At 46.7% G+C, this 20,882-nt stretch overlaps 1 protein-coding gene across 1 annotated transcript in view; it reads left to right on the top strand.

Annotated features, from left to right (window-relative positions):
* Positions 1-20,882, top strand: part of GAS7 (growth arrest specific 7) — a 234,432-nt gene that overhangs the window by 183,080 nt on the left and 30,470 nt on the right. Inside the window, exons 6-9 of the mRNA XM_044981822.1 lie at positions 7,177-7,266; positions 14,022-14,137; positions 16,677-16,751; positions 19,770-19,848. Coding sequence (XP_044837757.1) covers positions 7,177-7,266; positions 14,022-14,137; positions 16,677-16,751; positions 19,770-19,848 — 360 coding nt within the window. The remainder of the gene's footprint in view (positions 1-7,176; positions 7,267-14,021; positions 14,138-16,676; positions 16,752-19,769; positions 19,849-20,882) is intronic.

Here is a 20,882-nt window from a genome sequence, read left to right as displayed (position 1 = left end):
TGTCTGTCTCATCTGCATGTCCAAGTGCCCATCATTGTTGCTGTGACAGCACTGAGGAGAATCTCACAGCAGGTTCTTTTCCGAATGAGGCCATATCTGCACATGTGCTACAGTGGCACAACTACATCAGTGCAGCTATGCCTCCGTAGCGCCACAGTGTAGACACTTCCTAGAGCAACAGAAGGGTTTTTTCTGTTCATATAGGTAATCCACCTCCTAGAGCAGCGGTAGCTAGGTTGATGGAAGAGTTCTTCTTCAGTACCACAGTCTGAAAGGGCAGAAACCCAGCAATGCATCTGCACTCAGAGATCAGGAGTCCTGGGCAGAGTTCCAGTTCCGTGGTGAGTCTTGAGTGCTCCTGGTCATCTTCTGCACCAATAACCTTTCCCAGCAAACTTCTCCGGTACCCTCTTCTGCCGCTTTCTGCAACGCCACACAGAGAGACAACCTCCCCCACTTAACTAGCTAACAGCCTCTCTCCTTATTCTGACTTCAAAGTCACAGGCTCCAGTACTCACGGCCCCACACCACTTGGGTCAGCAGGGATACTTGGTGCAGCTCTGGTGTGTCCTTCTCGGGCGATTCCTCCCTGGCACAGTGCTCCTCCTGGCTCCTGTCCTGGGGTGTCCCTGGTTGGCCACCCTGTCCTTCCTGGGCTTTGGGCAGGTTCTCAGCTGCTTCACTCTGTGAGGGCCTGCTTGCTGCATCCCTTCTGTCTGGAGCCCCAGACACACCCACCCTGTCACTCTCCCTCTCTTCCTGCTCTCCCCCCTGCCCCGCCCCGCAAAAAACTCAGCACATCCTCTGCCAGGAACAATCAGCTCCCCCCCCCCCCCCCGGACAAAGATTTAAAGGGGCCATGCTCTCTAAACCCCAAGGGAGTTACACTAGTAAAAGGTACTGTGTACATCCTCTGAAACTAGATTGAACCAAGAAACTTCCTACCTTGTTTTTCTGGTATCGTGGTTTACCTCTTATTTCTGCTCTGAACACAGCATTTCAGGTATCAAAGAGCATGAAGGCACCTCCTAGGTTTGTACTAGGGTAGAACAATCACATCTCTTGTCCTCTTCCTTTGGGACATTCCAATTCAGGCCAGTGAGATTAACTCCCTTTCTGTTGCTATGGTAAACCAGTCATCTGTCCTGATCTTGTCAGCTTCCCTATTTGCTCAAGCCAAAACTTACTTCAGTGAATGCAAGGGGTTATGGGATACTTAGCATAAGTGAGCAGAGTTATGTAAAAATCATAGTCCATTTAGGCTATATAACTGCTGTAATATTTGTGCTTAATACATACTAATAACTATATGGTGTGGATAACACATATGATTAATATGATATATACCTATGCTAGCTAGCATATATTAGTCAACAGGTATGTACGTCCTGTCACAATTTCCATCTCTGAGATTTGTAAGGCACAACTTGGGTCATGTCTACACTACAAAGTTAAGTCTACTTCATGTAAGTCAGCATCAAGCCTCCAATTTAAGCAAGTTGATCTTGCATGTCTACACTACGTTCATTGTGTCGGAGGAATGCCTCCCCACTAGCAGGGCTTGCATCGATGCACGGAGCACTGCACTATGGGTAGCTATCCCACAGTGCATGTAGCCAAGTGGAATTTTGGGTTGGGCTTGCACTGCCTTATGGGACGAAACATATGGGAACATGGTGTTAACCCCCCATAATACACTTACCTCCTTCCCTCCCTGAAATCAACTGCAAACAAACCAAGCCTTTTTCGCACCTTTTTTTGTAAGCTTGGGTTACCCGTGCGGATGCCACAACATGATAAGCATGGACCCTGCTCAGCTGTATGCTGTTGTTGTGAGCATTATAAACACCTCACACCTTTTCCTGCAGTATTTACACAGCTGATACAGGAGCCACCACATGGAACAATGTGATGCCACGCAATCAGTCCTGCTGGAAAAACAGAGCGGAGCAATTCACAGTTGCTGGCAACAGTCATGCATCACCTTGACACGGTTGAGCGCCGTTTCTGGGCCTGGGAAACAAGCGCTGACTGGTGGAACCGCATTGTTATGCAGCTATGGGATGATGAGTAGAGGCTGCAGAAGTTCTGAATGTGTAAGGCCACTTTCCAGAACTGTATGAAGAGCTTTCCCCAGCCCTGAAGCGCAGCAATACTAAAATGAGAACTGCTCTGACAGTTGAGAAGCGAGTGGGGATTGCTCTGTGGAAGCTTGCAGCGCCAGACAGCTACCAGTTAATGGGTCATCAATTTGGAGTGAGTAAATCTACCATGGGATCTGTTATGATCCAAGTTTGCAAGGCCATCAACAGACTTCTGCTAAGAAGAGTAGTGACTCTGAGCAAGGTGCAGGACATAGTGGATGGTTTTACCGTGATGAGGTTCCCTAACTGCAGTGGGGCAATAGATGGAATGCATATCCCTATCTTGGCACCAGACCACCTTGCCAAAGAGTACATAAACCGAAAGGCATATTTCTCAATGGTGTTTCAAGCGCCGGTGGATCATAGGGGCCATTTCACCAATATCAACATGGGATGGTTGGGGAAAGGTGCATGGCACGTGCATATGTTAAGAACACAGGTCTGTTCAGAAAGCTGCAAACAGGTACTTTCTTTCCAGACTGCAGAATAACCATTGGTGATGTTGCAATGCCAATTGTGATCCTGGGAGACCCAGCCTACCCCTTGCTCCCATGGCTCATGAAGCCATACATAGGCAGCCTGGACAGCAGTAAGGACTCACCCATAGGCTGAGCAAGTGCAGAATGGTGGTGGAATGTGCTTTTGGACGTTTAAAAGGTTGCTGGTATTGTTTGCTTACTACGTTAGACCTCAGTGAAAGTAATATTCCCATTGTTATTGCTGCCTTCTGTGTGCTCCATAATACCTGTGAAACAAAGGGAGAAAAGTTTCCTCTGGGGTGGGAGGTTGAGGCAGATTGCTTGGCAGCCAATTTTGAGCAACCAGACACCAGGGCAATAAGAACAGCACGTCAAGGAACTCTCCATCTCCATGAGGCTTTGAAAACCAGTTTCAGCAATGAGCCAGAGTCATGTGACACTTATCTGTGTTCCTTACCAAACTGTCCCCTCCATTGCATTTTCTCCCCTGTAAACTCCACCTCACCAACCACTGGGTGTTGAATGAAAAAATAGCCTTTTCTCCTCAATCCGTTAAGTTTTATTATGCACACAAACACACAGAGACAGCAAAGAAAAGTAAGATAACCTGGGGCAAAAGTACTGATAACACTGTGGTGCGAGAAACAAGGAACGCTTGCTTACAGATGCACTATAGTAACTATCAAAGGTCTGGGAATGAGCACCTTCTGGTCCTTGTACCCTCCCCTGGTGTTAAGTGCAAGGGATACCGAATTCCCCCTCCTCCTCCTCATAGGATGTTTGGGGGAGGAGGATGTAGAACTGGGCGATTATGGCAGCAGATTCAGCATAGGCTGCGGAGGGACTCTAGCATCCAGCTGCCTTTCTTGAACCTCAACCAGAGGCCTCAACATGTCTGATTACTCCTTCATAATCCGCAGCATCTCCTCCTGCTCTTGTTCCCTGCATGCTCTCCAGTCCTCCCTGTCCATGTCCAGGTTCTCGGACAGTGCAATCCTCCATGCTCTGAGCTCCGTCTTGTCACTCTGGGGGCGTGCAGTAACTCATGGAACATGTCCTCCCAAATCTTCTTTTTTGCGCCTTCTAATCTGGGAACGTCTCTGTACCAGTGTGCGTCGACAGACTAGTTTTCAGCTGCAAGGAATGCAAAGCACCAGGGTAGCATTGACAGTGCATAGATTGTTTCTGGTGCAAGGTTAATTTTTTTTTTATTAAAAAAAAACCACCCATCAATCCACTTCACTGCAAACCACAATGTAATCACAACCGCTGGCTACTGCAAGAGTCGGTTTGCTGCTCCGGCCTTGGTGAGTAAGGACACGAGGCATGGGCAAGAGGTCTTGTGCTGCTGCTTTTGTGAAGACATCCTTGGATTCCCTTTCCCCTAGCAACCTGAGGAGAGGCACCGGTGTAAAGCCCCCAGATAGTTAGTTTTTTTTAAAAAGCAGCACTGGGTTGGAGGGGAAAGGAGACAAACAGGAAGCTGCCCTCCTCCTTTTTTTTCTTTCAATTCTGCTTGCAATACACAGTTATCTCTTCCAACCACAACCACGGCACGTTTGGGAAAACATCGTTGTGTGATGCAGATTTCACCAAACGGGGTGAATTACTTGTTGAATTGTTTGCAGTTTAAGGGCTAGCATTGAAAACTTCCCCCATTTCTCCCCTATGCGCTATCACTCTCCTAAGAGTAACAGAGCAAATGCTGCAAGTGTCTGGGTAGAGACCTGGTCCTTATGGTACAATGCTGTGTGCTGCAATGATGCCAGCAGAGGTAAAACTGGAGTGGCATGGGAAAGTGTCCTACCATGGTGGACAAAATAAGGCAGCCCTTCCCAGAAGCCCTCTGCAAAGGATTGCGGAGTACTTTCATGAAAGCTTCCTAGAGATCTCCATGAAGGATTCCTGGGCCATCCCCATACACATAAACAGTCTTTTTTCAGAGAGCACCCTCTGTGTAGCTGGAGTGGCCACTGATACCTACTACACCTACTTTTTTGTTGAGATTAAGCATAAAAATATTAATAGCATGTAACCCCTACAGTTTGATTGGCAATGTGTATTCACCAGACGTGCCTTCCCTGGCATCACACTCCACCGCCAACTGGTCCTCTGAAGGGATGGGCTCCAGGGTTAAAAACAGTTCTTGGCTGTCAGGGAGCGGGAATCCTCCACGTGCCTGCCTCACATTCTCCTCCTCCTCCTCCTCTTGTCAGCAATGTCCTCCTCGTTGTTGCTCAAGGTCACCCAGAGCTCCTAGGAGCGTTTTGGGGTAGTGATGGGGTCACCGCTGAGAATCGCAAGCAGCTCCTCATAAAAGTGACATGTCTGTGGGGCAGAACCAGAGGAATTATTCACCTCCCTTGTCTTCTGGTACGCTTGCCGAAGCTCCTTTATTTTCACACGGCACTGCTGCGTGTCCCTGGTGTAGCCCTTCTCCCCCATATCCCGCACAATCTTGGGATAGACGTCAGAGTTTCTTCTGCTGGATCGGAACTGTGCCTGCACAGACTCTTCTCCCCACACAGCAATAAGATTTACCATCTCTTGTGTACTCCATTCTGGAGCGTGTTTGTGGCCTTGAGTCTCCATGATCAGCTGTGCTGGATGAATGGACTATAAGGTGGATAGAACGCTGGCTAGATCATCGGGCTCAATGGATAGTGATCAATGGCTCAGTGTCTAGTTGACAACCGGCATCAAGCAGAGCACCCCAGGGATCGGGCTTGTTCAACATCTTCATTAATGATCTGGATGATGGGATGGATTGCACTCTCAGCAAGTTTGCGGATGACACTAAGATGTGGGGAGAGGTAGATATGCTGGAGGGTACGGGTAGGGTCCAGAGGGACCTAGACAAATTGGAGGATTGGACCAAAATAAATCTGATGAGGTTCAACAAGGAGAAGTGCAGAGTCCTGCACTTAGGATGGAAGAATCCCATGCACTACTATGTGCTGGGGACTGACTGGCTAAGCGGCAGTTCTACAGAAAAGGACTTGGGGATTACAGTGGACAAGAAGCTGGATATGAGTCAGCAGTGTGCCCTTGTTACTAAGAAGGTTAATGGCATATTGGGCTGCATTAGTAGGAGCATTGCCAGCAGATTGAGGGAAGTGATTATTCCCCTCTATTCAGCACTGGTGAGGCCACATCTGCAGTATTGCATCCAGTTTTGGGGCCCCCACTACAGAAAGGATGTGGACAAATTAGAGAGAGTCCAACAGAGGGCAACGAAAATGATATGGGGACTGGGGCACATGACTTATGAAGAGAGGCTGAGGGAACTGGGCTTATTTAGTCTGCAGAAGAGAAGAGTGAAGGGGGATTTAATAGCAACCTTCAACTACCTGAAGGGGGGTTCCAAAGAGGATGGAGCTCGGCTATTCTCAGTGGTGACAGATGACAGAACAAGGAGCAATGATCTCAAGTTGCAGTGGGGGAGGTGGTAGGCTGGATATTAGGAAACACTATTTCACTGGGAGGGTGGTGAAACACTGGAATGGGTTACCTAGGGAGGTGGTGTAATCTCCATGCTTAGAGGTTTTTAAGTCCCGGCTTGACAAAGCCCTGACTGGGATGATTTAGTTGGTGTTGGTCCTGCTTTGAGCAGGGAGTTGGACTAGATGACCTCCTGAGGTCTCTTCCAACCCTAATCTTCTATGATTCTAGATTAGGTATTCCTGAATAATTCCAGGTATGGACATTCTTATTCCGGAATAAGAGCGCTTTGTTCCTGTTACACTTAATTTGCTTTCAAAGTGGATTAAACTAAAGAGGAACAAGGTGCTCTTATTCTGGAATAAGAGTATTCACGCATGGGGTTATTCCAGAATAATAACTGCGTTTTGCATTTACATCCCATCTCAATCAGAATTAATTTTCAAGCGTAGACAAGCTCTGAAAAAGCTGATAGGTTTTATTGCTCTAACCCTTGGCCTTCCTTGCACATTCTTAGTTGCTGTTAATTGCTGTGCAATGGAAACTGCTCTGTGTGGGCACCTACATGAAGCCTAGTTGACTTCAGAGTGGCCTACAGGGCATTTGGCAGGTCTGGGGCTTTCATTTGAATGTTCTTTGGACACATGTAAATTATCCTGCGCAATAGGAATAACAAAAAATGTGATTCTGTCAAACACCAAAGTAACGATATGTGGCTGAGGTGATGTGCAATTTGTAAAACCCTCACTGCTGCCTGTTTCTCATGGTTCTGTTATTCTTTAGATTCTTTTGATCTTTGTTCCACTGTTTCATTAGAGATACAGGTTAAACACACTGGATGGCAGTTGCCAGAATCTGACTTCTTTCGTTTTTTGAAAATGGGTACTATATTTGCTTTCATCCGAGCTGTCACTACCTCTGTGTCTTTCCAAATATCATTGTCTATAAGTCAGCAAATTGAACAGCTACTTCTCTGACAGTGAGACGCATGTCACCTAGGTGTGCTGGTTTGGAGGTGCACAAATTTCACTCACTTTCTTCTTATTAATTCACTAGCATTTCATTGTTTTTTACCTGCCCTGTCTGACAGGCCTTTTGCTTGTTTTTTGCAGATAAACTGCGTGACTTTTCCCCACCCAGACACAATGCAAGAACAGCAGTTGCTGAAACCCACTGAGTGGAGCTACTGTGATTATTTCTGGGTAAGTAGGCAGCCAGCCACATGTCACACGCTGCAACTTCTGTGTTTCAGGAAGAGCAGAACAAATTGCTAGGTTTGTGTTACAGAGCAAATCAGAATTCAGTGTGGCAAGGTGCTGAAAAAGACACACTGCAAGGAGCAGCACCAGCTCTGCTGGTCACTTCTATACTGCCTATACACTAATGCAAGAAGCCTGGGGAACAAGCAGGGAGAACTAGAAGTCCTGGCACAGTCAGGGAATTATGATGTAATTGGAATAACAGAGACTTGGTGGGATAACTCACATGATTGGAGTACTGTCATGGATGGATATAAACTGTTCAGGAAGGACAGGCAGGGCAGAAAAGGTGGGGGAGTTGCGTTGTACGTAAGAGAGCAGTATGACTGCTCAGAGCTCCAGTATGAAACTGCAGAAAAACCTGAGTGTCTCTGGATTAAATTTAGAAGTATGAACAACAAGGGTAATGTCGTGGTGGGAGTCTGCTACAGACCACCGGACCAGGGGGATGAGGTGGACGAGGCTTTCTTCCAGCAACTAACAGAAGTTGCTAGATCACAGGCCCTGGTTCTCATGGGTGACTTTAATCACCCCGATATCTGCTGGGAGAGCAATACAGCAGTGCACAGACAATCCAGGAAGTTTCTGGAAAGTGTAGGGGACAATTTCCTGGTGCAAGTGCTGGAGGAACCAACTAGGGGAAAAGCTCTTCTTGACCTGCTGCTCACAAACAGGGAAGAAATAGTAGAGGAAGCAATAGTGGATGGGAACCTGGGGGGCAGTGACCATGAGATGGTCGAGTTCAGGATCCTGACACAAGGAAAAAGGGAAAGCAGTAGAACAGAGACCCTGGACTTCAGAAAAGCAGACTTTGACTCCCTCAGGGAACTGATGGGCAAGGTCCCTTGGGAGAATAACATGACGGGGAAAGGAGTCGAGGAAAGCTGGCTGTATTTCAAAGAAACCTTATTGAGGTTGCAGGAACAAACCATCCCGATGTGTAGGAAGAGAAGTAAATATGGCAGGCGACCAGCTTGGCTTAACAGTGAAATCCTTGCTCATCTTAAACACAAAAGAACAGCTTACAAGAAGTGGAAGATTGGACAAATAACCAGGGAGGAGTATAAAAGTATTGTTCAGGCATGCAGGTGTGAAATCAGGAAGGCCAAATCACACTTGGAGTTGCAGCTAGCCGGAGATGTTAGGAGTAACAAGAAGGGTTTCTTCAGGTATGTTAGCAACAGGAAGAAAGTCAAGGAAAGTGTGGGCCCCTTGCTGAATGAGGGAGGGAACCTAGTGACAGAGGATGTGGAGAAAGCTAGTGTACTCAATGCTTTTTTTGCCTCTGTCTTCACAGACAAGGTCAGCTCCCAGACAGCTGCACTGTGCAGCACGGTATGGGGAGGAGGTGACCAGCTCTCTGTGGAGAAAGAAGTAGTTCGGGGCTATTTAGGAAAGCTGGACGAGCACAAGTCCATGGGGCCGGATGCGCTGCATCCGAGGGTGCTAAAGGAGTTGGCCGATGAGATTGCAGAGCCATTGGCCATTATCTTTGAAAAATCATGGCGATCGGGGGAGGTCCCGGATGACTGGAAAAAAGCTAATGTAGTGCCCATCTTTAAAAAAGGGAAGAAGGAAGATCCAGGGAACTACAGGCCAGTCAGTCTCACCTCAGTCCCTGGAAAAATCATGGAACAGGTCCTCAAGGAATCAATCCTGAACCACTTAAAGGAGGGGAAAGTGATCAGGAACAGTCAGCATGGATTCACCAAGGGCAAGTCATGCCTGACTAACCTAATTGCCTTCTATGACGAGATAACCGGCTCTGTGGATGAGGGGAAAGCAGTGGATGTACTATTTCTGGATTTTAGCAAAGCTTTTGATACAGTCTCCCACAGTATTCTTGCCAGCAAGTTAAAGAAGTCTGGGCTGGATGAATGGACGGTAAGGTGGATAGAAAACTGGCTAGATGGTCGGGCTCAACGGGTAGTGATCAATGGTTCCATGTCTAGATGGCAGCCGGTATCAAGTGGAGTGCCCCAAAGGTCGGTGCTGGGGCCGGTTTTGTTCAATATCTTCATTAACGATCTGGAGGATGGTGTGGACTGCACCCTTAGCAAGTTTGCAGATGACACTAAACTGGGAGGAGTGGTTGATACGCTGGAGGGTAGGGATAGGATACAGAGGGACCTAGACAAATTAGAGGATTGGGCCAAAAGAAATATGATGAGGTTCAACAAGGACAAGTGCAGAGTCCTGCACTTAGGACGGAAGAATCCCATGCACTGCTACAGACTAGGGACCGAATGGCTGGGTAGCAGTTCTGCAGAAAAGGACCTAGGGGTTACGGTGGACGAAAAGCTGAATATGAGTCAACAGTGTGCCCTTGTTGCCAAGAAGGCTAATGGCATTTTGGGTTGTATAAGTAGGGGCATTTCCAGCAGATCAAGGGATGTGATCATCCCCCTCTACTCAGCACTGGTGAGGCCTCATTTGGAGTACTGTGTCCAGTTTTGGGCCCCACACTACAAGAAGGATGTGGATAAATTGGAGAGAGTCCAGCGGAGGGCAACAAAAATGATTAGGGGGCTGGAGCACATGACTTATGAGGAGAGGCTGAGGGAACTGGGATTGTTTAGTCTGCAGAAAAGAAGAATGAGGGGGGATTTGATAGCTGCTTTCAACTACCTGAAAGGGGGTTCCAAAGAGGATGGATCTAGACTGTTCTCAGTGGTAGAAAATGACAGAACAAGGAGTAATGGTCTCAAGTTGCAGAGGGGGAGGTTTAGGTTGGATATTAGGAAAAACTTTTTCACTAGTAGGGTGGTGAAGAACTGGAATGGGTTACCTAGGGAGGTAGTGGAATCTCCTTCCTTAGAGGTTTTTAAGGTCAGGCTTGACAAAGCCCTGGCTGGGATGATTTAGTTGGGTTTGGTCCTGCTTTAAGCAGGGGGTTGGACTAGATGACCTCCTGAGGTCCCTTCCAACCCTGAGATTCTATGATTCTATGATTCTGCAGGACCTTTAATAAAGCACAGGGCATGGTGTGGTGCTAGAGGTGCTCTCCAGAGCAAAGAGAAAACAAGGGAAAGGCTCAAGGGAGGGAACATCGCTCCTGCAGGGAGAGTGGAGTGTTTGTTAGCCTCAGACCCAACCACCGGAGCAGGCTGCACTGAGGAGAGAGGGAGCAGCTAAGGTGCTGATGTAACTCCGACAGATTCCACTGCCCAAGGTTCAATCCTGCCCGCTGACCTCTGGAGCTTAGTGCATGAGCCGCTACTGCATGAGCTAAAAGCGATATGGCTGTTAGCTAAGGCTGTAGAGCAGACTCATTAATCTCTCTCTAAGTGATCTTGGTGCCACTAGATGGGACAGAGCCCCACACCCAGAAGGTGTGTGGGTTACAGAGACAGTCTGAGAGGGCAGGAAAAGCTCCAGCTGGATGGGCAGGTAGGGAGGGCAGAGAAAAGTCCAAACTCCAGTGAGAGGAGTCAGAGGAGTCTCAGTCAATCAGAAAATTGGATGCACGGCAGCAGCAGCAAGGAGCTTCAGAAAGGAGGGGGCAAGAAACACAGGAAGCAGAGAAAAAACCTACCTTAATGGTAAAGAAACAGCAGGAAACCCCTAAAAGAATGCTTCTGTAGAAACACAGTAATTCTTGTGAAGGGAGATGGGTCAGTGTCTCCTGTAACCTTTCTAGTGAACTGAAACTCTGCTGATATATCAGCCTGGCCAAAGGGGATAAGCCATTCTGAGTAGTTTCATGTTGTATCAGGACTTGCTAATAATTGTGATGAGCACCAGGATAGGTACTGATGCTTTGCCGAACCAGTTGCAGGACTGGGGCCACCATTTCCCCGTCTGTACTATGGAAGATGAGGCGGATCACATTCTGCTGATGTCAAGCCCAACGCCAGAAAAGAAGAACGTGTGGAAAATACTTAAGACACTGACGTCTGTTGCACAGGGGATGCTGAGCAGCCCCCCTGAACATTACCTAGAAATCGTCTGAATGTAAATCTCAGTGCACTGCAGCTCAGCTAACAGATATGCGGAGTACAAAGCCAGAGTCACTCCAGCTGAAGTCTTGGGGACAAGAACCAAAGAATGGAAAACATGTCTAGCTTGCAGTACCCTCCCTGTCTCTGTCTTCCCCCATCCCCAACAATCTTGGGAAATGGTGCCGGCCTGAGGAGCTGAATGCCAAAATGCAGGAGCTGTACAGCTGGTGAGATAGCTTCTGTCAGAAAATGCTGGCTCAACCAAATCAAAATGTTTTCGGGTTGCAAATCAATTTCATCTAAATTTTCAATTGGAAATTATCGAAATGTTTTATTTGACTTTATCATTTTACTTTTATGATAGAACAGAATAGCTGAAATGATGAATGAAATGTTTCAGAATATTTCATTTATGAAAAATGTAGAGACTTCAGCTTTGGGTCCCCACTTGAGGCAAAACAAAATTTCAAGATCTCAGCATTTCCTGTGGGATGGAAATTCCATTATTTGACATGCTCCAATAAAGATGATCCTTATCCACCATTATTCAGAGTTTCAAAGTGACATTTGGCATAATAGATCCCAAGGTGATGCCCACAATAAAACAGCCATTGCCTGAGGATGGCCATGCTCAGAACCATGTACAGAACTACAGAAAGAGTTTCCCAGCAGATTTAGTAACAGAGCTGCCAATGGCTGACAGTGGTGTAGCTCAAATGGCACGGAGCCAGAGAAAAATACCCCCAACATGATGAATGACACAGAGGCCTCTCCTGGTCAGTGAGAGAAGCTATTACTGGTGTCCAGATGACAGACACTGAAAGCTCTAAATAATTGAGAATTTCTTCACTTACCTCCCAGGTTTGTTTCCTGGAAGTGCTAGATGCAAGTCGTAGCTTATAGGTTACTGTCTGACATTTGTGCACTTTACTGCACATTGCTCTAGCAGCAAGGCAATTTCAGCAATTGACATTCAAAGCACCCTAAACGCATGCCCTGCTTGAGAGGAACCTCTTCCCAAGTGTTATGCGCCTGGCTGAGATGGGAGTATAAGTATGGAAAAGGTCTGACATGGCAATACATTCTTTTATGAGCCTATGAATAAGACACAAGACGTGGTTCCCTGCTCTTCTCTTGGTGATCTCATCTACAAACACCGCTTTGATTATCATCTTTACCTATCTATGGTATTTATCTGGCCGACATCACCACAGTATCTGAGCACCCCACAATTTTTAATGTATTGATTCTTACATGCCCCTGTTAGGTAGGGCAGCGCTGTTATCCCCATTGTACAGATAGGGACTGAGGCCCAGAGACATTAAAGCCTGGTCTACACCTAACATTTAGGTCAACCTAGGTACATCCCTCCGGTGTGTGAAAAATTCACACCCTGAGAGACTAACTTACCTAAGCCCCAGTGTAGACATTGCTATGTCAACACAAGAATCCTTCCATCGACCTAGCTACTGCCTTTCAATGGTAGGGATTTACCACAGCAATGGAAAAACCCTTTCTGCCGCTGTAGCAAGCGTCTGCACTATGGTGTACACTGGCATAGCTGCAGCTCCATAGCTGTGCCACTGTAGCATCTGTCGTGTAGACATACCCTAAGGTTGGACTTTCCAAAGGGGCCTAAGGGAGGTAGGGCCAGATTTCTAAAGCTTTCTCCAAAGATGTTTACATCAATAGGAGTTAGGCACCCTGGTGCTTTTGGCAGTTCTACAAGGCGCCTCTTTAGGCACCTGAACACCTTTAAGAATATGGCCCTAAGGGTCTTGCCTAAGGTCACACATGGAGTCTGTGGAGAGCAGATGGGAACTCACATCTCCATCATCCAAGGCTAGCATTCAGCCCATGTCCTCTCTTCATGCTGATGACTCGCAGAGCTACCTCTCTGCTCTGGACCTGGCCAGAATGGAACTCCTGATTCCACCCCCCCAAACACACACAAGCTCTTCTATCTTCCCCATTTCGCTGTCATGATGGACAGCACCACCACCTTCCCTGTCATTCAGACTAGCAGCCTTGACTCCATCTTTGCCTCAGCCCTCTCTGTTGATCTACACATCAGCCACGTCACTTGCCACTTCTTCCTGCACAGTTTCTCCAGGATCCAGCCTGTCATCACGGCCAAAACTTTCATCCAAGCCCTGATCATCTTGCTTTTTGATTACTGCTGTCTTTACTATATATGTGAGTACAGCATGCAGCACAGTGAGGCAAAAAGCATAGCAATTCTTAAAATATCCCCTATGCCCCAGAGAGATGGGAGGTGGAATTAGACATTAATTGAAAGTGTAGGGAAGAGGAAAAGAGAAAAGGTGAAAATGAAACAGAGAGAGCGGACTCCAAACTGCTCCAAAGTCAATGGAATTATCCTAGGGATGAACTGGGCCAAGTAACGAAACAAACAATGATTGAAAGACTGAATGAATGGCATTATTATTAGCCCATGAAATGAGGTGGTCTTTTACACACTGAAAGGGCTGTCACACTGGGTACATTCCATCAGGCATTGATGGAGTAGATGCTGAGCAGAGGGGAGGAAGTCATTTAATGGTCTTCCGAGACGCATTTCAAAGTGTTTTTAATGTTCTGATCAGCAGCTTTGATCCCAGGAGGAGCCTCCTGCGAAGAAAAGCAGCTGTTCCCACCCCTGGAATGCCATCTTTTGGCAGCATTGCTGTAGTTAGGATTCTAGGAGCCATGACATGTCTTGTGTTGTACATATCCTAGCTGCTATTTCTCTTCCAGGCTGATAAGAAGGATCCGCAAGGGAACAACACAGTATCGGGGTTTGAAATTCTGCTCCAAAAGCAACTCAAGGGGAAACAAATGCAAAAAGAAATGGCAGAGTTTGTTCGAGAAAGGTAATTGGAAGCTTTCTGTTGAGTTTAATATTTCTTGTAATCACTTTATTTCCATGAATCGAGCACATAGCCTGAACTCTGGAAGTTGTGCATATTTTATGAAACACATACAGATGTTTAATTTCATCACTATCCATCCAAACTCTCCAATTTTTGCCAAAAAATGTTCTCCTTAAGTGCACCTATTAGCTTTAGACTTCCCATATCTCTTTAAGGTTTGAGAGTCACTTAACTTGGTGTAATGAGGATAATCAATGGTATGCAGTAATACCAGGGTACAAAACATATAGGAATGGCAGAATAGGTCGTATTGGTGGGGGAGTGGCAATACATGTGAAAGAAAGCATAGAGTCAAATAAAGTGAAAATTTTGAATGAATCAAAGTGTACCATAGAATCTCTATGGATAGAAATTCCATGCTTGAAATATGAGACAATTTAGGTGCTAAAGGAGCACTCAAGGAAGATAAGGCCATTGGAAGGAGCTAAATTAATTCTTTGAATCGGTCTTCACTTCAGAGGATGTGGGGGAGATTCCCACACCTGGGCCATTCTTTTTAGGTGACAAATCTGAGACACTGTCCCAGATTGAGGTGCCAGTCAAGGGGATTTTGGAACAAATTGATAATTAAACAGTAATGAGTCATCGGTACCAGATGGTATTCACCCAAGAGGTGTGAAGGAACTCAAATGTGAAGTTGCAGAACTACTAACTGTGATGTATAAACTGTTGCTTAAATCAGCCTCTGTACCATATGTCTGGAGGATAGCTAATGGTAATATCAATTTTTAAAAAGGGCTTCAGAGGTGATCCTGGCAATTATAGGTCAGTTAGCCTAACTTAAGTTCCCGGCAAATTGGTTGAAACAGAACTATCAGACACACAGATAAACAGGATATGTTGGTGAAGAATAAACAAAGGGAAATCATGTTTCACCAATCTATTCGAATTCTTTGAGGTGTTCAACAAGTACATGGACAATGGTGCTCCAGTTGATATAGTGTACTTGGACTTTTAGAAAACCTTTGACAAAGGCTCTTAAGCAAAGTAAGTAGTCATGGGGTAAGAGGGAAGGTCCTCTCATGGATCAGTAACTGGTTAAAAGATAGGAATCAACAGGTAAAAATAAATGGTCAGTTTTCACAATGGAGAGGGGTAAGTAGCAGGGTCCACTAAGGACCTGTAATGGGATGAATGCTTTTGAACATATTCATAAATTATCTGGAAAAGGGGGTGAACAACTATGTGGCAAAATGTACAGACGATGCAAAATTACTCAAGAAATTTAAGTCCAAACTGAATGTGAAGAGATACAAAGGACTCTTATTAAACTGGGTGACTGGGCCACAAAATGACAGATGAAATTAAATGCTGATAAGTGAAAAGTAATGCACATTGGAAAAAAATATGTTATCACTCAAGAAAGAATTGGAGTCATTGTGGATAGTTCTCTGAAAACATCCACTTAATGTGCAACTGCAGTCAAAAAATCTAACAGAATGTTAGGAACCATTTGAAAAGTGATAGATAATAAAACAAAAGATTTCATAATGCTCCCATGCTCTGGGTGTCCCTAAACCTCTGACCGACAGAAGCTGGGACTGGACAACAGGGATTGGGATCACTCAATAATTGCCCTGTTCTGTTCATTTCCTCTGAAGCATCTGGCATTGGCCACTGTCAGAAGACAGGCTACTGGGCTAGATGGACCATTGGTCTGACCTAGTATGGCCGTTCTTATGTTCTTCTAACACCACTGTATAAATCCATAGTACCCCACACCTTGTATATGACATGTAATTCTGGTTGCCCTACCTCAAAAAAGATATATTAGAATTGGAAAAGGTATGGCGAAAGGCAACAAAAATTATTAGGGGTATGAAAAAACTTCCATATGAGGAGAGATTAAAAAGACTGGGACTGTTCATTTTAGACTTGGAGGTGGGGATGTATGTTAGAGGTCTGTAAAATCATGAATGATATGGAGAATATGAATAGAGAAGTGTTATTTAGCCCTTCCCTAATACAAGAACCGTATTAAATTAATAGACAGCAGGTTTGAAACAAAGTTCTTCTTTACACAATACACAGTCAACCTTTGGAACTCTCTGCCAGGGGATGTTGTTAAGGCCAAAAATGTAATTGGGTTCAGAAAAGAATTATATAAGTTCATGGAGCATAGATCCATCAATGGCTGTTAGCCAAGATGGTCAGGGATGCAACCCCATGCTCTGGGTGTCCCTAGACCTCCAACTGTGAGAAGATGGGACTGGACAACAGGGGATGGATCACTCAGAATTGCCTCAGACACATTTGGCGCTGTCCACTGTCAGAACATAGGATACCGGGCTAGCTGAATCATTGGTTTGCCCCAGTATGACCATTCTTATGGGTCAACAGTATCTTTTATCAGTGAGTTGCACAGGTTGATTATAATAGGAGATAAAAAGAAACACTCATGAGTAAGGCCCCACTGGAAAATCTGATGATTTACTTTGCCGTGTGGTGGTTTCGTCCAACTGTTGTCTGTTTTCTGTAGGATAAAGATTGAGGAAGAATATGCCAAGAACTTGTCCAAACTGTCTCAGAACTCACTGGCTGCTCAAGAAGAAGGGTAAGGAGCCTTTTCACAAAAGGCATTTCCCCTAACTTAGGCACATGTTCTTTTCTTGAGGCCCTCCATAGAGCAATGGATGATTCAGCCTATTATCCTGGCTCTGTTAGTGGAGGGTAGAACCTTCTGGAGCAGTTGTCCATTGTCTAATGGCTAGTTCCTCACGGTAGGTCCTTGGCTGACCTGTCATACTCTAATGCCTGCTTTCTCTTATTGTTGGCCATCTCTTCTCAGCCATATCTCCATCCTGGCCTCATTGGTAGCAAGATTTTGGTCCTTTGTCCCAGCAGTGCCTGTGATGTACTGTTTGGCACCCCTGTGGTGGGGTATTCCTGTGTGCCAAAAATGCTAGTGAGGAATGCTAACCAGAAAAAACAACCTTGGGTAACAGTTTTAACTATTTGCACAGCTGATTCCACATTACCAGTTCTCTGTTGTTATGTTGGGGAGGAGGTGTGATTGTCAAACTCCCATTTGCCTGCAAATTCCCTGAAATCTTCTGCGGCAAATTGGGGTCTGTTAGTGAATGCAGCATCCAGAATGCCGAAGTGCCAGTCACTGACTTGCTTCTTGTATCAGGCAGGGCACTGACCTCCCAAAAGTTTAAGTAGTATCCCTTGTAATCAAGTACTGCTTTTCATTGAAGATGTAAGTCCACTCTCACCTTTCCCATGGTGGGGCGAGCAGTTCATGTGGTAAGAGTCTCTTTCAGCTGGTGGTTCTGACACCCTTCTTTCAAGGAGCAGAGTTGTGTATTCATTCCTGGCTGGTAAACTCGCTCTTAAGCCTATCTCAGACAGCTGTCAGTGCCCAGGTGTGAGGCATGAATTTCTTGCACAATATCCTATGTAGTGAGGCAGCAACAACAGCTCTCTGGCCTCAAAATATGATTCCATCCTCAGGGCAGGTGCAAGGATGTTTTGCACCCTAGGTGAAACTTCCACCTTGTGCCCTCCCACCCCGAGCCCTGTGGCAGCTCTCCACCCCCCTGCCTCCACCCTAAGGCGCCCCCCTTGTGGCAGCTCCCCCCCTCCACCCTAAGGCGCCCCCCACCGCGGCAGCTCCTCCCAGCCTGGGGAGTTGTGCGGCAGCTTCCCACCCCAGCTCAGCTCTGCTCCGCCTCCTCCCCTGAGCACGCTGCCCCGCTCTGCTTCTCTCCCTCCCCGGCTTGCGGCGCCAAACAGCTGATTGGCACCGCAAGCCTGGGAGGGAGAGAAGCAGAGCGGGGCGGCGTGCTCAGGGGAGGAGGCGGAGCAGAGGTGAGCTGGGGCGGGGAGCGGTTCCCTTGCGTGCCGTGCCCCCCCCTTACTTGCTGCAGGTGGCTCTCCCCGCACCCCCTTGCCCCAGCTCCCTCCGCCTAAATGACGATGCCAACCGGGGCAGCTGAAGATCCAGCCGCCATAGTCGCCGCCGAAGGACCCGAAATGCTGCCCCCCAAATGCTAGCGCCCTAGGCAACCGCCTAGGTCACTTAATGGGTTGCACCGGCCCTGTCCATCCTGCACACTCAGTTCATCGTTAATTTGAAAATATTAATCTGCTCCTACCATTACTTGGCTTTTTGCCTTCTGGGCACTCTGCTACTGTTGCTCTTTTGCCTGCCTGTAATTGGAGGTCCCTTTCCATAGCCTCTTTTATTTCCATCATTCTCACTGTGGAAAGTGGGACACCGTGTGCACTTCAGTGATTTGCCTGGAGATGTGACAATGTTTTCGGCAGCAGGTGTCTTTAAGACAGAACTGAGAGCTATGAAGCAGACAAGTAGCTAACCCACTTTTGTACACAGGGTTTTAGAGGTCTTCAGGCTCAGGGATTCTAAACATTGTGGATGATAGAAGGTTTTAATGACTGTACATTTTCCATTAGCTAGTGTGAGGGAATTCTGTTGAGAGGTGGCTGTCCATGTTTAAGAAGGATGAATTCAAACTGGGACAGGTACAGAGAAGGGCTACTAGGATGATCCGAGGAATAGAAAACCTATCTTATGAAAGGAGACTCAAAGAGCTTGGCTTGTTTAGCCTAACCAAAAGAAGGCTGAGGGTGGATATGATTGCTCTTTATAAATATATCAGAGGGATAAATGTTAGGGAGGGAGAGGAATTATTTAAGCTTAGTACCAATGTGGACACAAGAACAAATGGATATAAACTGGACACTAGGAAGTTTAGACTTGAAATTAGATGAAGGTTTCTAACCATTAGAGGAATGAAATTCTGGAACAGCCTTCCAAGGGGAGTAGTGGGGGCAAAAGACATATCTGGCTTCAAGACTAAGCTTGATAAGTTTATGGAAGGGATGGTATGATGGGATAGCCTAATTTTGGCAATTAATTTGACAATTGATCTTTGATTATCAGCAGGTAAGTATGCCCAGTGGTGATGAGATGGGATGTTAGATGGGGTGGGATCTGAGTTACTACAGAGAATTCTTTCCTGGGTGCTGGCTGGTGAGTCTTGCCCACATGCTCAGGGTTTAACTGATCGCCATATTTGGGGTCGGGAAGGAATTTTCCTCTAGGGAAGATTGGCAGAGGCCCTGGAGGTTTTCCGCCTTCCTCTGCAGCATGGGGCACGGGGTCACTTGCTGGAGGATTCTCTGCAGTTTGAGGTCTTCAAACCACAATTTGAGGACTTCAGTAACTCAGACATAGGTTAGGGGTTTGTTACAGGAGTGGGTGGGTGAGATTCTGTGGCCTGCATTGTGCAGGAGATCAGACTAGATGATCATAATGGTCCCTTCTGACCTTAAAGTCTATGAGTCTATGAGGTCTTTGTGTCTGAGATGTGAGAGGTGTGAACTGGTACTACTGTCTTAATGCTTGAGGGGACAACAGTCTGATTGATTAAGCTGTAGTAGCTGAATGGTGCATACATCAGTATGTTGAGTATGCTACAATGCAGGGGCTGATAACAATGTACACTGCACAAACGAAAGGTTGTCTCATGAATTCCGGTGGGGGCCATGCATGGGTACAAGGCACGGATCAGGGCACTAACCAGTGATGCACTGTGTTTTTCAGCACCCTAGGAGAGGCCTGGGCCCAGCTGAAGAAAAGTCTGGCGGATGAGGCAGAGGTTCATCTCAAATTTTCCTCTAAGGTAATCTGCAGGCTCCTGTGTTCACACAGCACATTCTCCAGGAGTTTGGTAGTGGTCTAGCCTTTGGGGATATTAATAAGGAAAATATGAACATACACAGGTGGTCCAAATGGCAAACATCTGAGAGCACTAAGGAAATCTGTCAAGTCTGTGTTTGCCTATGCTCAGTGCAAACACTGTTCTAACCCATTAGACCCCACTCTGCTGCCAGAGCTGGGAACAGAACCTAAAAGTCAGATGGGGGAGTATTATTATTATCACCCTGTCCTACAGAGAGGGACACTGACACCAGACCCATAGCCTCAGTGGTAGCAGCAGGATTCAAACTCGCAGGCCAATGTGTGACTAGCTCATGTGCAGGGGTTATATGGGGGGAGGGGCAGAGGGAAACACCTCCTGCTTCTTGCACACCTGATGAGAGGGCTGGAAAACACTGCAGGCCATTTTCTCAGTGGAGCACAGAGCCACCTCTGTCCAAGTATGTTGAGCAGCATGCAATTTCCCAATGCAAAGGGAAAGAGGCAGAGCCATAGTCCCACTCCCTCCTTTCCTCCCTCCCCCTGTCCCTCCCACTCACTGTCATGCGAGGCTACCTGCAGTGAGGGATGCACTGACAGCCTGTGTGTCCCCAGCTCACTGGAGAACTCAGGGTGTGACTGTGATGCCTGCACTGCTCCTGGGGGAGGCAGCTTCCTGCCACCTTCGAGCTGGAGCAGGGATAGTCTTGTGGTTAAGGCACAGGAGGTTTGGGTTTAATTCCTGGTCCTGCCACTGGCTTCCTGGATCACCTGGGGTAAGTCGCTCACTCTCTCTGGGCCTCAGTTCCCATCAGAAAATGGAGATAGCAGCACTGTTCCCCCAGGGCATGGGCCGGATAAATTAGTTACCTGTATACGAAGCACTGTGATGGTGGCTGGTACAAGTATCTCTATAGAAGATTAAAGGTTTCAGGCTTTCCAGTGAGAGAGGATAGCAAGAGCTTAAGAATTTTGGGACCTTTGAGAAATTCCTCCTACACTCCCTTAACTGATGGG

Source organism: Mauremys mutica, chromosome 12 (genome assembly GCF_020497125.1).
Source record: "Mauremys mutica isolate MM-2020 ecotype Southern chromosome 12, ASM2049712v1, whole genome shotgun sequence".
NCBI lineage: Eukaryota > Metazoa > Chordata > Testudines > Geoemydidae > Mauremys > Mauremys mutica.
This window is presented reverse-complemented; position numbering and strand designations above follow the sequence as displayed.